Raw genomic sequence first — 16085 nt, 5'->3', positions numbered from 1 at the left:
AGTACAGAAATACTGATTAAAGAAATTACAGCACGCTGAAACTCGAATTCCTTGTAGAGCCAAATGTCTTAAGAGCATCTGTAATCATCACTGCTGGGACAAGTGCCTCTTCCTACTAGATATGCAGATAGAGCCACAAAATGCAATGGAAATTTAGTTAAATTAAAGACTGCAAATTTGATCTATACTTGCTGAAGCTGAATTCTTGATTCACGTGTGAGAAGTCAGTTAACCCTGCAATAAATCATTTTTACTGTACATGTACTTCATACATGCTTGACATCTAAAAACTTCACAAAACAGAATTACAGATGTACTGGTACATGCTTCGTATGGCAAATAACATTTTATCACATACATCAAATTCTGTGAGCAACTTGGTTGTTTTATATTCTATGTAAAATAAGCATATGCAACTCAATTGAATGCAAACCTATGTAAAATGTAGGTGAGTCACGTTTTTGTAAGAGTATTTCTTTTCCATCTGTTCTAGTTGGAAATGAGTATTTTTTGGCATGTCTTTACAGACAATAATCATCATCATCATCATCATCACAATAATAAACACCCAAAAAAGAGAAAAGGAGAGAGAGACATGACATCCAAAATATACTTTTGTTTCTTCATGATGTATCTGATAAAATATCTACAAGTAACACTAAATTGCCTTTCCTAGCTTTATATTTTCCTTATTCTTGTCATTAACATGCTGCTCCTTAATCTTTTCCCGGTTATATTTGTGACACGTATGTTTCTGTTACTCTGTGTTAGAGCAGTAATTGCATTTTTCCTGAGCATTTTCCTTTTGTCCACCCAATTTACAAACAAATGTATGCAGCTTAGACTATTTTGTACATTTCCCTTCAAAATTACCCTTCCCAACATTTCTTCAGCAGCTAATCCCACATATAATTTCCAAATTTTCCTAGGTTAATTTCCTCATCCTTATTTTAATTCATTAATTTTTCTTTTTCGTATCTATGTTTTGCTAATTGTTCATTTGACTTCCATTTTCGGTATTCTAGAATTCCTGGTAGACAGGTCAAATTTCAGCCATCCATTAATTTCTCAATTGATGTGTTTAGAACAAACGTCAGAGACTATTTTTAGGGGAAACCCTTCATTTTCTAGAAGGTTTTTATGACCCTGTGGAATCTCATGTGACATTTGTTGCTTTGGTGGCTTAAAGGTTAATTAAAATAAGACTCATTTAAAATTAGTCCAGCCCTCTGAGTTTTGCATCTCTTGCTTTCTTTTCTGTTTCACTAGCAGTTCTCTATTTTTCTTTGCTCCTCTTTTTTTTTTTTTTTTTTTTTCCTTCCTCCTGTATGTTTCCTTCTTTAAAATACCATTTGTTGTGTCTTGCCCTTCTTGCAAACAACTGGCGTAACATTTTCCCTCTGTCCCCTGAATAGGACTGGATGCCACTACTCCAACCAGTTCCCATGAACTTACTATTCCCAATGATGTAAGTGGACCAATAGTCAGTATCGCTTTCTCTTCTCTTGCTCCTCTGCCACTGGCGGGGAAACCTTTCATCTGTGGCCGATTTGTAAACACCAGTCCCCAGAATAAACTGTACACCATTTAGTCTGTTGGGGAGGGGGTATTAAAGGTTAGTAAAATGCTGGGCAGAAGCAGCAGTGTCAGGTCTCCAGCGATGCCGGTCTTAGATCTGAGTTACCAAAATTCATCTCTCAGGTGGCACTAGCATGGGCGGTCTCTGCAGAAGGGCTGAAGGGGGTGGAAAAACATGCAGCCTCGTGTGCTGTCTTGGGCTGGAATCCCCCGTGCAACGGCTTGTGCTGTGCCAGTCTCCGCTGCACCCCGCACTTACCTGAGACAGCTTTTTTTCCTGAGGGAAAAAAAAAAGCTAATTCAGTTATGTAAACATGCAATATAAGAGTTTACTTGAAAAACAAGGGCTAAAAACATTCCTGCTCCAGCAACTCTGGACCAGCTGTGATCAACAAACTCAGTCTCCATGAGCAATATGGTGCTGAGTCTTCAAACAGCTACTCTAAATGCCCAACTGATATGCTGTGTGTCATATAAAAATGCCTTCCCATTTTATTCACTTTCATTGCAAACGGATGATTTTTTTTCAGTTCTCATTACAAATGAGTCACTTGGAAAATTGAAGATTTCCCCTCCAGTAAAAAAAGCTTTCAAGCATGAATGGGATCACAAATAGCAATTATATTACTTAAGAGATACTTACAATACTGTGTAAGCTCTATTAAACTCAGTGGCAATGATTTACAGTAAAAAAACCCCACAGAATAACAAAGAAGTGAAGGTGTGAGTGCTGTGATTTTGTAAGCTTTCTGTTACTTAAAAGATGCCCTGCTGATTTATCAGTACCTGCTTTACAACCCAATTTATTGTATGTTGAGAATTTTACCGGAGCACGCTATTTATCCTTACAGTGCAAGTTTTTTCATCCCACTTTCAGGCAGATGTTCTTGCCATCAGTGATACAAATCCAAGGTCACTCTTCTGACTTCACTTCTTTCAGGATTCAGAGTGGAGAAGGAGAGGGAGAAAGTTGGCCTTGTGTCCTGTAGTGCAGTAGAAAATTAAAAAAAAAAAAACAACCATCAGTTTCTCATCCAGGAGGTATGAAAGGCCCTGCCTCAGCACTATTCTCTGAAAAGCAAACACACATCCGTGCGTTGTTTCTAATAGAAGATTTTTCTGGCTATGCAGTGCGTTTGTTGCTGTTGTTGCTAAGGGTGCAAAGCCAAGGCCAAAATGGGGTTAGGCTCAGAAACAGCCCGCAAGGCCTCTACAGGTGGTGAAAAGGGAGTTCTGACGTTCATGTGGTGTCAAGGGGTCCATTAAAGGACCAAAAGGCATTAGTGCTGCCCGTGTGCGTGGAAGGGCTCTCGCGTCCCGTTGGGCATCGGGGGCTTCTTGGGAATTTTGCAGGGGGGAAAAACGCCAGCACCCATGTTTCACGTGCGCCCTGTCAGCCTGAATCTGTGCACAGAGGGAGGGCAGGGCAGGAGAGGCAACAACAATTGTGCGGCAAAGCCTGCGTGGGTAATTTGACTTTGCTTTCCTGCTAAGCATCTCCTAGTCCCGGGTTTGATAGCTAGGCCGTCGGTGTGGTATGGCGATTACTCATCTGGCTGAAGGTGAAGGAAGCTGCAGGCCCTGGCGTGGGGCTGGCTGCATGTGGCCAGTCTCCTGTCTGCCCCGACTCCAGGGATCCCCGGTGCTGCATGAGTCTCACGGGTTTCTTATCATATGCGCTTATGTGTGCAAAAGTCCAGCATGCATGAGAAGAACACGAGACTTGCAAATATCTACATGCTCTGCAGCTACAAGAGAAGTCAGTGTATATCTACATGTGCTACGCTGATTTTTTAAAACCAAGATAATGATAAGCACATAAAGCCAAAGCCTCGGTAAGAATCTGATGGAGCAAAATCAGATATAAAGAGAGTAAGGAGCTCAGACTTTAGCCTAGTCCACAGAAAGTAGATGTTAACAGCCATTTACAATATGCATAGCTTCATATTAAAATAAATTTTCCTCACTCCCTCTGGCATTAAGGCAGTGACAGAACTTTTTTTTCCTGTTATTAATAATTCCTGTAAGAATATCATGCTACTTCCTTCATGCCGTATGCTGATAATCGCAACTAACCTGTTGCTCAATAACAATGAGATACCAGAGAACAAAGAAATGCATTTCACAGAAAGTTATTTTCCACATGCTAAAAGCCAAAGCTTCCTCTCCAAATACTGAATTCAGAAGATTTACCTTTCTAGGTTTTCTCATAACTTCCGGGTATCTCCAAAAAGAGAACAGAGAGGACATTTCTCCAGGTCCCTCTCAGAAGTCACTCTGATCTTTCTCTAGTATCTCCTTTTCCTCACCAAAACCTCTTACAGGGGCATCTGGTTGCCTTTCTTCCCTTGCTCGGATCTTGTCTGGCCTTCCGCTGCTGCCTAAGTTACACAATATAAGTGTGTTTCACATAAATCCCAGAATAAAGTGGTGTTAGCAGTGGCAGGTCCTTAAGGGATGGTATCTCTGGGTGTGGCAGATTTGGCACAGCTAACAGATGGCTTAAGATTTCATGATCCAATCCCCCAAAATGCCCACTGAGAGTAAATGAACAGACCAATAATAAAAAGAACTTGTCTCATTAAAAATTATGCATATTTTGCATACATGTGGGACAGACAGGTCGAAACAAATAACAGGAAAACAACTTCCCCTTCAGAAAGCACCAAGAACATTTTAAGCAAGCTATGAATCTGATCAATACTCCACAGAAACAGAAATGTCAGTCCATCCAAGTTGGAAATGGCATACTGAAGAAGTGCCCTCATTACCTTGTGGAGCCAGGAGTACTTCCCTGCAAACAATGGCAGGGGACCCACACGTGCCAAATTCTCTCGGAGCAGCTCACGGTGAAATCCAGCGGCGGCTCCAGGTGATGCTCCAAGGAGGTCTCTGTGGCACTGCCTCTTCCACCAGCGGTCACTGGGGGGACAGACCTCTCATCTTTGCAGATCCCCAATCCATCGCTTGCGGTGGAGAGAATCACCATAAGCCCTTAAGGAGAATATAAAGGCAGTGTCCGACCCGTGACTTCCAGCAAGGCCACCCACCACCTACTTGTTACAGGAAAAGTGCACCTTTGCCCTCCCTCCAGCCGTCTTCCAGAAAAGACCTGAGAACGAGGGCCGTGGTCTTATAAAACTAAGCTGCTGGCTAAGTCCATCCCTGCCTCAGAAACTTTCCAGCTGTATGAGAGGATTTTAAAAAAATGGTTAGGCAAAGACTTAATAATCCACACAGGACGTGCTGGGAAAGATCCTGCAGTAGTGTAAATCAAAGCACTTCTAGTGAAGGCAAGGGACCTGTGAATTCAACCTCAATAAATTTACCTTACTGCTGAGAGCCTCTCATGTAATAGAGAAATAATGCCCAAAGCCAAAATACAGAATTAACCAGATTCTATCAGTTAGCAATGTTTAAGGGGTTGTGGAATCAAAAAAAAAGATTTTTTTTAAAATCATTTTTTATGTCTGCACATGGCCTGATTTTTGTCTCCCCTTAATCTAAAAAAAATGGCATTTGATTACTCAGGTAGACCTGTTCAGATGAGCTCAAGAATCAGTAGAAAGATTTTGCAGACAATATCTATCAGAAGCAAAGTGAGCCCATTTGTGGGACGAGGCACTATTTAGCATTAAAAATAATCCCCCCCCAAAACCACCTACTGCTGCCCGCTTTAGGGAACAGGATGGGAACTGGTGTTGGGTCCACAATAAATTGAAATGCACACAAATCTGCAGAGTCATTTGGGTTACAAAACAAGTAATAAGAAGGCTCATTTCTGAACGCGTTTTCTCAGTTTTCTATATGCCTTCTTGCAAAGCCTGTGATATTATTATAGTCGAGATTTTGCATTATCCTGGTGCAAGGGAAGTGAAGTTAATAATTATTATTATTGGGTTTTAAGAGGCACAGAGTATTTAAGCATCTTTCTCAGCCCTGCAGTAAGTCTGTAAAGAACTGTAATCATACCTCAGGAGATTATTTCTCCCTACAGAGTACTCTGCCCCAGCATTTCTGACTGAAAAAAACCAAAACCAACCCAAACCTGGAACTTGGAAAGCCTGTATCTTTACAAAAAGTGCTTGAAGAGTCTCCTTCAAGATGAGCACCTGCTTGCTCAACTAATGCAGAGGCTTTGCCAAAGCCAATGGACTTGCACTGGGTTGGCAGCGATGTACCTGTGGACAGGTATGGTCAACCCCTCTGCTCTGGACAGCAGATACCAAGTTGCAGAGGCTAATTTCTTAGCCCTTTTACCAGCACTATATTCACTATAAGAAAGGAATCTGATTTTTTTTAACCAGTATTTAAAAAGAAAGTGAGCTCCATGCCACTGCCTGTGACAAGCAATACTCTGCAGCATTGGCCTCAGATAATAAACCAAAACCTAAAAGCCTGACTGCTCCCAGTGCTGCACAGAAGTAACACAGTGTGATGGACACAGAGGAACAAATGTGCAGGAAACACCCAGCAGAAAGTTGTTATTATTAGGCTCTGTCAGTGACTATAGCATTATGGGAAAACAATATATATATTTAGCATTATGGAGAAGAAAAAAGAAAGGAAGAGAGGGACTTGAACGAGAGATTACATAGAATATTGGAAGAAACTATCAGCATCAAGAGTTTTGGGGCTGGAGGAATCACAGTAGACCTTCCAGTCCCACCCTTTAAGAGTCCAGACTCCTGATTCAGTCCTGTTTACATTGGTACCAGCAGAATGCTACTGAAGGACAGAGTAAAACTAGAAAAAGGCAAAAAGCAGAATCCATGGTTTAGGGTTGGTTTGTTTGAGGGTTTTTTGGCATGAGAAGAAATGAGGCAAACTAAGGTAGAAGAAGCCAGATCAGAAGCCATGCAGAGAAATTGAAAAGGGAACAGTTTTCCCCTGGTGCTCACACTCCAAGAAGGAGGGGACAGCAGCTGAAATTTTGAGATGTATGAACAAATACTGATACTTGCTTACACACACAAGCAAGCTCTGCAGGTCACTGCTATGGCCCTTCTTGGGCAGGAGGCAAAATGAGTTCAAAAAGAAATTGTCAGATACATGGACTATTGAGCATAAAGGCAGAGATACCAGCTGCTGCTCAGGTGGTCTGTAAGCCTTAGCTGGGAATTTGGGATACCAGTGGAAACTTTGTTTTATACCTCACACTGTTTTTATCCTTTTTTTTTTTTTTTTTTGTAAGCGTGTGCTACTGCCACAGTCAGAGACAGGCTGCTGGGCTAGGTGCACATCTGATCTGAGCTCATGTCTTCAGAGAGTTAAACTATATATGCATATACATACACGTGTGTTTTTATGTACATATGTGTATATTATGTATGTTACACATATGTATATTTATAGTATATATTTTATACTATATTGCATAGTAGGTTTGGTATTGTCTGTAGTAGGTTTGGCTCCTCCCTCACATGAACCAGCTTTATCACTTCTTTTTTGGAGAATTTCCTCTTGATTTATTCTGTAAGTAAGAGTAAGGCTCACTGTATGTTGAGAAAGCAGGTGAGCATCAAAAATAATGCAGCACTTAAAGTCCTTAAAAACAGCTCTATATTTACTGTCCTCGACATTCCGTAACTAACTCCATCTACTGAGTGTGGAAAAGCAGCGAACCCATGTCTGTAAAACATGCAGCATCGCATGCAAGGTAGCAACTTTCAAAGTCTGGGGAAGCTTGCTTTTGTGGTGAGGGACTTTTCTGGGTCTGAATTACACAGCGCCTGCCAAATGGTGTGAAATGGCCAGCTACAGAACAACCGGGGCGGGCAGCTGATGGCATTAGAAAGGTCAGTCTCAAAAAGAGATACGTGTTCGGATGCAATTTGTCCTGGCTTCATCTCAAAGCAAGGCAGGGCAAGTGTTTTTATGTAAAACCAAATGTCCACGGCCTGATTGATCAAAGCTTTGTAGTTGAAAACCAGTCCCTTGAACTTCCTCCAGAACCCATCAGCTCTTGACTGTTCAGATAGATACTGCACAAATTTTGGCATAAGTAATACATAACAGGAAAGGCACCCCAGAGACACCCCAAGCACCCCAGCACTACCGTCCTACCTGCATGGCAAACGGAGAAGCGTATTCTGCGTGAGCTGCACGTCACATCACGGCTTACAGAGCATGTTCAAGCAGCCCATTGTCACAGCAACAAAGGATGACTTTGGAGAGCTTCAGACCGAAGGTTATCAACCCTCTCTTCCAGATGCTTGCATCAGCAATATCCTTGACCGGTGCATGGACTGAATCCTCACTCCCTAACTCAAAAGTCAGCTAGGAAATTGCAAATACTTTGTACTGACCCACCTGGGTTACAAGCCTTGTTGGAAGACCCCCAGCACGTACAAGCAGTAGACTCCCGAGTGACCCGGCAAGTGCATTCTCAGAGCTGGTGAACCAGACATCTAAGGCTGTCTCACAACGTGCCTGAAGAACCAACAGTCCCACACAGTTCCTCTGCTTTGAATGCCATAATGACAACCACACCTGTTAACTGGACTGCTTGAAATTCTTCTAAATAATATATTTTTATATATTTTTGCCCATTTTTTTTTACACCAAGTAATTTTATCAGCTTTCCACTCCTGCTCTGGGGACAAACTGAGGGAATACGTGCAGCCTGCATTTTCCTGTTGACACTTAAGACATCATTATTAAAGCAACCAGAAGCATACTCAGACCTGCACGTTGCAGGAAAAGTATCAGAGGAATCTGAAGACGTGATGAGCACCATAACAGCTACTTCACAGAGCCTAAATTCTGGTCACCGCTTCATGAGATCATCAGTAGCAACAGATGGATTCTTGACCAGTCGCTTCAAGACCATCATCACAGAAACGATTAGATGCTGGTTGTGGCAGAAGGAAATACTGACAGCCTCCACTCCTGTTGGCCATTTCAAGCTACTCTAATATTTGGGGGGACAACTCTGGCTAGCAGTCAAGTAAAGACAACCCAAAGCTTCTCCCTGCTCTGTGCTCCGTTCTGCTTCTGCAATAGTGAACGCTTCTGACCAGATTTGGGTAAATTATAGCTACAGAATGGCATACAAATGATTCAGGGGAACAAAATTATGGAAGTCCATCACCTGGTTTTAACAGATAAGAGTGGATCTCATGCTGCCAGCTTTGCTGTACGATGATGCTCTGGTAGGACACTAAGGTCCTCAGGATAAGGACAGAGAGCTCAGCGAGGCCCTCCTGTTTGAACAGGACAGGAAATCCTGTGTGCATTTCCTAAAACCCCATTTTTTCCCCTTCATGGGTGTTCCCCTTGTGCTCGGTCTCTGTTTCAGCTACCTGGGGTACCTGCTTTGGCTTTCTGCTTGTCCCTGAGCATGAAGCAAGGATTACATTGGGGTTTTTTTTTCCCTTCTTCTGATAAAATGTCTGGACATTGTGAATCTGTTTCTGGCAAGATACTCCAACCACTACAGTACCAGAAAGGGTAACAGGTCAGGGCCTGAAGCAGCGGAAAAGGTGGGAGGGGAAGGCGGTCTCTGTATCTTGGCACAGCCTTTCTGCCAAACTGGCAACATCATCCCAGTGTCAACAGGCCTGTAGAACAAAGCTTCCATTTCCCACCCATTCTGGCCACTGCTGAGTTTCTCAGCACCCAGTCCTTCCTTAATACAAAACAAAAGTCCACCCTTCTCACCCTTACAGAGGCCAAAATATCTCAGCCTCAGCTGCTGGCTTGGTGCCTACTTGCTCTTGGGGGAGGGTCCCTGTGCTGGAGGAGCAATGCCCTGGCACGACTATCACACTCCCTTACCCCAGCTGCACCAGTTAGTTAGGTGTGCTGCGAAACACTCTCTCGAGGTCTTGCACACAGCTTCCAAAAGCTTGTGAGTCCACCAAGTGCATTTAAACAACCTTTAAAACACTGTTAATTGAAGATAACACCAATGCAATTTTACAAAAAACCCCTGGGGATCTAGGGACACACACAACTCGGGCTCAGTTTTACCCACAAAAATATGAGTTTTGGTAAGTTTCTGCAAAGGAACGCAGACAAATTTCGGTCTCTTCCTATGCCTGCACCTGCCTGCAGTTACAGAGCTGTAAATCCCACTGACTTTAATAGCACAGTACCTGGCCAAGCGAGGACCACGTGTGCCCAGGGAGGTCTAGGACTAGCGGCGCGCTGGAACAGTGCAGAGCTGCACACCGGCAGCCTTGGATGGTCAGCGTGACTTCTAGCTGCTGTTCTTGGCTCGCTGCTGCCACTGGCAAGTCAGGCTCTGTTTTGTATTCGTCAGTACCATGGCACGCTGTCATTTCCCTGCCACAGAAGACAGCAAAATAATCTGATATCGAGTTGATAATCATGTAGCAGCGAAACTCGATTTAGAGACGTATCACCGTAGAGCCAATAGACTGCGCTACTTAGTTATTCCTTCCAAACAGCACAGCAAAAATCTTTTGGTTTGATATTGAGCTTTTCATAACCATGTTTTTAGCAATACTACAAATTGCAGTTAAGTGGTTTTTGCTTGTGTCTGTGGCACTAATCTCAGTCTTTGTCCCACTCCAGTTAATAGGCTGCATTATTGGCAGACAAGGCAGTAAGATAAATGAAATCAGGCAGATGTCAGGAGCGCAGATCAAGATTGCTAATGCCACAGAAGGCTCCGCAGAACGACAAGTTACAATCACAGGATCCCCTGCAAACATCAGCTTAGCACAGTACCTCATTAATGCAAGGTAAGTTTGCTTTGTAAGTGATAACGCTTCTGCAAGATTGCTCTGTCTGCTGTCCAGCAAATGTCTGTCCTGGATAGATCCAGAAAGTTGCTTCGCAGTGTCCATTTTGCATAGTATTATTCAATTCCTAATGATTTGTAAAGCCTGTGTCATTAGAACCTGTGTTTGCTGTTGGTTTATATGGAAAGGAGCTTAATCCGGTGCAGTTCCAGGTCATGTTGAATGACAAAAGCTGAAAAATCTGAATACTCAACATTAGCATCCACCTAAAATACAGGCAGATAAATTAAATTAAATTACAATCATAAATTCTTTAGAAGAAAATACTTTTCACAGACCCATTTTACTGTCCTAAATGGCAAATATAGTGAAACAGATTGCAAAACAGGTGTAATTTACTAACTGGAAATTGCCACTCAGAGTTGATATTAAACTGATAGAGCCACGGGATTTATTTTTTCAGAGACAGCATCACAAATTTGTGAAAAGCATTCCCTAATGAGGCAGGGTGAGACTATCTGCTTCTCCACTTCTTGGTGCCAGAATTAATGAAAGCACTGGCTGTTTAGCTAAACCATTGCAACAGCTTAAATCTCTATCAGTTTTTATATGATTATTTAAAAAAAATACTAAAATTGATACTACATTTATTTGCAATTGCCATGAGAAGAAAGCGCAAAGCATACAGTGCTCATAGATCTACTTGTAAAGGATGGACCAAGGCAATATATTGTGGGGAGGGGGAGTATCTATGTATTTTATTGCCTTTTTTTTTCCCCCTTTTATCCCCCCCACCCCCCCCAAAATACTGTGATATGAATCAAGCTTTGTGTTTAACTATGTTTGCTGTTAAGGTAGTAGAAAGTATGTGATTTATATGGTGGGGGAGGGGGGGGGGGGGGCGCTGTAGTCATACCAGGTCTACAGGTTCCTATGGTCCAAGCTCCTCTCCAGCCCAGTTCTGCAGTGCACCACTGCAAGCCACTGTAAACGTCTTAATGGAGGAAAAGGATGTTTGTTCAGCTCTGTGGTACAGCAAACAAAAATATAACTTTTCATAATTCGGTTTGAAAGTAGTTTCCTAGGGAAAACTATATTGAGGGGTGGCGTCATGAAGCTTAAGATAAGCCGTTTCCAGAATCCTAAAACAACCTACAGCTCTTTTGATTTATATTCTTTGTAGCAAATATGTCACTTCCATAAGCCCTGTAATCAAATAAAAATGTGTTCCCTCCTTTAACCCTTAAGGATATGTTCTTCTCTTGGTGTTCAGGGATTCCCCACACATCGAGATGAGAATAGACCCCTTCATTTTTAGTTGCTCAAACACCATATGGCATGCACCTGGATCTCAGAAGATAACAATTTAAGATCTTCAAGACAGCTAAAGCATGCAAATAAAATAATGCACTTATTAATGGAGTTGCAGTGAGCTGCTCACCAGAGACAGAAACTCTAGTGACCTGTTTGACTCACTTTAGAAAAGCCTGTGAACTCTCACACTTCTGTTTATTACTGTTTAATGATTCTTTTGATGGAATGGGATATATATGAGGTCTTTTAACATACTTTTGCAAAGAAGAAAACTTCTCAGCAGTCATATACCATGGATACTCTATCTATACCCTGTGAAACCATAAACAAAATATTTTCTTCCTGTTGAATTTCTAGATAGAAGTCATTTGTTACCATTATCTACAATAAACCATCATATATTATTATGTACCATGTGTTGAAACTGTATTTAGATAAAGTGACTTCATTTGTAAATGAAGACTCCTAAAGTAATGTATAATAAATTAAGCTCTAAGGTAACATAGGACATTAAGGTGGCTTTTTCATTTAAAAAAGTGACACTATTCCAGATTTCTCCTTTCACAAGAGAAATTCCCGTCCAGTTAGGTGCCACCACCGCAGCAGTGCTAGTTCGCAGTCGCACTGGAGGAAGAAACGAGAAACTTTCAGGCAAGAGGGAGGTCTGCTGTAGCTGGGTTTTAGGTGCTCGGGCAGGTTTCTGAGAGGCAGATCTAGGCTGCTGCTGCTGCCTGTGCACGCTGGGAGCCAATTCCAGTGTTTTGTCAGTCCTGAACCTGCCACAAGTACTGCCGTCTCTTTTAAAGATTAAATAAATAGTGGCATGAAATAAACAGTGTTGGGGAAGAGCTGAGTACAGTACCTAGACTGCCCAAGGTATAGTCTGGTATATCAAAACAATAATTATAATAAATAAAAGCCATATAAGCATTCAGGGTAAGGTGGACTTTTTTTTTTTTTAATCTCTCTCCCAGAAGATCTGTCATTCTTGTGGTTTGGTTTCCAGGGCCAGTATTTCTGCATAAATCAATGCCTCAGAGCAGCATAGGATATAAAAAACTATCTATCCACAGTATTCCTGAAACGTTCTGTGTGTATCTTTAAACTAGCCTCCAGCCAAAGCTGCCATCTATAGAATAATTTATCAAGTTGTTTTAAGACTTCTATTGCAATCTGGTGTCGAATACGTACACAGTATACTCTAAATTATAGATATATTAATACATTGATAAATATAAAGACAGAGATTTAAATATTTCAAAAATAGTTTTGATTTTGTATTGATTACCTGAGCGCTGACCTCTGTATGAGTAGAATGTGTCCAAGTGTCTTTTTTTCCTGTAAAATCTTCTGTCTCTTAGCTGGTCTCCACTGTAGTAACTGGATTTTCATTATCCAATTCCATCTTCTAGCTTTTATTAAGAATGAACTGCAGTTTAGGTTTCCTGTGTAATATTTGACTTTGGATTATAGACAAATTGTAGCCAGCAGCACTTGCTTCTTGTTGAAAAACAGTTTGCTGAAGATATTTTTTTACTGCCATTTTGATAAGAGGTTCATTCACAGAGCTAACAGGACCGCCAAAGTCACAATTGAGCTTTATTCCTTTCACCAGTTTGGGGTAATGCAGGATGCGGCCTTCAATGTATATATTCATAAAGTGTAGGTCTTCAAAGGTACGGTGTAGAATTGGCACCATGAAATTTTGTACGAAGGCTGCCTCACCCGCTTTCACGTTTAATTTTGTTGCATCTACAATTGGTTTGGGAAACTGCCGCTGTCACAGGACAGCCAATAGCTAACCTGATGTACTTTCACCTTGCGCGTTACCACCAGTAATAAATGTGAAGCAGGGCAAATTACTGCTTTAATCATACCTGTGCAAGTACACCAGAGACAGAGACTTTGAGTGGCTGCTACCAACACCAGCATTTAGCCTGTGGGATCTATTCTCCCTGCTGGTGCAGGAAAGAACTCGGGCTCAAATACCCCTTGTATCAGTACGGATTTTTTTTTTGTTAAATGCAAGGTAGGCAAATTTGGAGTCATTGAAACACGAATCCTGCATTATCTTTCTATATGCCTCCCTCCCAGAATAATAGTGTGTTAGTAATATTTAAAAAATAACAACTATATAAACTGAGCTTTTCAAAACCTAATAAGGTATCACCACCGTGTAACTCCAACACCCCAAGTCGAGGACATACAGTGGAGTTGTATTCACTGATTCAGTATTCTTGATGGAAATCCTGCTGTGTGAGTAGATTGCAAGTAGCATGGCTAACAGCGCAAGGATGCTCTTCTCTCTGCAAAGAACAACTCTGCTGCAAGGGTTAGAAAAATTCCGAGCTGCTTATCCATGGGGACAGATGAACACCACAGGGTAGGAAAGCAAAAGCTTTACCTCCCACAAACAGGTCTGCATTTCACGCACTCGCCCTCCTCCCCTCCCAGCCCCTCAGAGAAGACCTGAGCCAACGTTGGCAAAAGCCAACGAGGAGTTAATAAATACTCCGAGAGCCCTCTTTCTTTTGCGGGAAAGAGGGCAGCTCGGCGCTCAAGCCTTTCTCACGCTCCTCCACGCTCCTCTCCCCAGCTTCAGGCACCCTTTAGACTCACCACCAGCAGCAGCGCTTTGGGAAGCTCTAGTCCAACGTCCCCATCCCCTGTAGAGCACCAGCTGATCGCTTACATCCTTGCCCTTGCGTAAAGTGGGCAGGCCTTCTGGTTGTTCCCTTTCTCTGGCCAGGATTAGACCACGGGCTGTTACTGTCAAAACTGCATGTAAGTCTAAGGTGAGGAAAAGCGAGGCTCTTCTGAGCCCTGAGTACGGTGACCACGCTCCTCTCCCAACCTGTAGCCTGGCTACAGCTGCTGCTCTCTAAGCCTGCACAGCCAGCCCCACGTGCCAACAGGGACCAGCACAAACCCTGTGCTGGGAAGCTTCCCCAGGCCTGACGGGATCCGATAGGAAAACAGCAGGTCTGCTGCCCGGCCAGCCGCTCGCTCGCTGGCACACACTCCACTCTGGGAGGGAGAAGCTGCTGCGGCTCCTTGGTTCACCTCAGGAGAAAGCCCAGGAGCCCAACAAGTTAGTCATTACTGAAAAAAATCACCAAACTTAGAATTAATACACATATAACTGTAGCTAGCAAAGACTTTCTAAGCCATAGTCCTATTTATACGCTAGACTGTCACGCCTCCCAGCTGGTCCCATGCAAAACACGTCCTGAAATTAGTATTTAGGTTGTTCCGAGCCGAGAGCCAGTGCACAAGCTGCAACAAACAGCAAAGAGATGATTTATCTAAGTAAACCTTTTGTCATCTGAAAAAAACAATGCGTACTTGGAATTACTGTATTTTACTGTTTAAAAATGTACAGAAAAGCCTAAGTACATGGGCCAAACTCATCTCACCTGCCAGTGGGTGGAATTAGACTAAAGTGAAGGTGGTTTGATATCTGCATCCTCCAAAGAGCCCATCACTGCCTTGGGCTCAGAGGTCGGGTCAATCTGAACTTCCTCATGCTGGTGGGGTCCGTCTTGACAATGTGTATGTTGTATCCATGTAGTAGTACCTTGTCTGTCAGCTGGTAACTCTTTTATGTTCACTGTAACCACTGCCACAAGCTCAGAAAGGATACCGCTGCTGTGGAAGCCGGGGTGTCTTTCCGTCTTCCTTTTTACTAATTTCCTTATAATTTGATTGCATAAATATTTTGTTGTGATTTAAAAAAAAAAAAGTATGGGGAAAGTACAAACCGAAGTGAACACACTGGCTAATCAGGTTTGCTTTATATGAAAAATGCACATTGACCTCACAATGAATGAAATGAAAAACTAACTTTCTAAAATAAAACAAAACAAACCAGAACTTTATGCCTTAGATGGAAGCAGCAAATCATTGCTCAGTCTCCTCTCATCCTAGCAAAATGACAAAGGGTACTATTTCTGTCACAAAATTGACAAATTGAAAAAAATTACCAAAACCCCCCGCGTCCCCCTTTCAAAAATACCGTAATTTTGAAAAGCGAAATTCACCATATCAGTGCTGGGGAGTAAACTTCATAGTTATTTTAAGTTTTCTTTAAGTTTCGTTTTTTCCATCTTTTTGCCATTACCTGCATTCCTTAGATTTCTTTTTTCATACGTAAAATGAACTAGCAACCCCTCCCAACCTCTTTTTTTTTTTTTTGAAAGAACTTTAGAGTCTCAGTAATGTTTTCGCCATCGAATCATGAAAAACCCTTTTGTTATTTCTCTTCTTTAACACATAACATGTTCCTCCTTTGACCCTCATTTTCCCTTTTTTTCTCTCTCTCCCCCCTCTCCCTCCCACTCGTCTGTCCCCCTCGTCCACCGATCTAATCCTGCCCTTTCGTGGTTGCTGTCCCTCCCTCCCTCCCTCCGTTCGCCCCTTCCTCCTCCTCCTCCTCCTCCTCCTCCTCCCGGCCCCACCGCCCTGGCTGGACCCTCCCAACCT

The 16085-nt window shown here is 42.4% G+C and overlaps 1 protein-coding gene and 1 long non-coding RNA gene across 17 annotated transcripts in view; one reads left to right on the top strand and one right to left on the bottom strand.

Moving 5' to 3' along the window:
- Positions 1-16085, top strand: part of LOC126051298 (poly(rC)-binding protein 3-like) — a 520061-nt gene that overhangs the window by 490389 nt on the left and 13587 nt on the right. For 11 of the 12 annotated variants that reach the window (XM_049830413.1, XM_049830414.1, XM_049830415.1 and 8 more), the window contains 2 exons: positions 1416-1468; positions 10120-10289. In XM_049830413.1, the coding sequence (XP_049686370.1) occupies positions 1416-1468; positions 10120-10289 (223 nt within the window). Of the gene's footprint in view, positions 1-1415; positions 1469-10119; positions 10290-11562; positions 12877-16085 lie in introns of those variants that run through there. The other variant, XM_049830412.1, reaches the window with a different exon arrangement.
- Positions 1599-16082, bottom strand: LOC126051306 (uncharacterized). 5 transcript variants are annotated; one of them, XR_007509793.1, is made up of 9 exons: positions 12892-16082; positions 11206-11314; positions 10276-10555; positions 7645-9867; positions 4350-4572; positions 3772-3959; positions 2428-3326; positions 1838-1855; positions 1599-1734 (listed from the first exon to the last, which is right to left on the bottom strand). It is a non-coding gene; the product is annotated as an uncharacterized LOC126051306 (long non-coding RNA). The 5 variants fall into 5 exon arrangements; XR_007509789.1 differs by having other exon boundaries at positions 1599-1855; XR_007509791.1 differs by having other exon boundaries at positions 1599-1855; positions 2428-3257.

The sequence above is a fragment of the Accipiter gentilis genome, chromosome 27 (genome assembly GCF_929443795.1).
Source record: "Accipiter gentilis chromosome 27, bAccGen1.1, whole genome shotgun sequence".
NCBI lineage: Eukaryota > Metazoa > Chordata > Aves > Accipitriformes > Accipitridae > Astur > Astur gentilis.
Note: the sequence above shows the minus strand (reverse complement) of the source record. Positions and strands in the feature narration are given on the sequence as shown.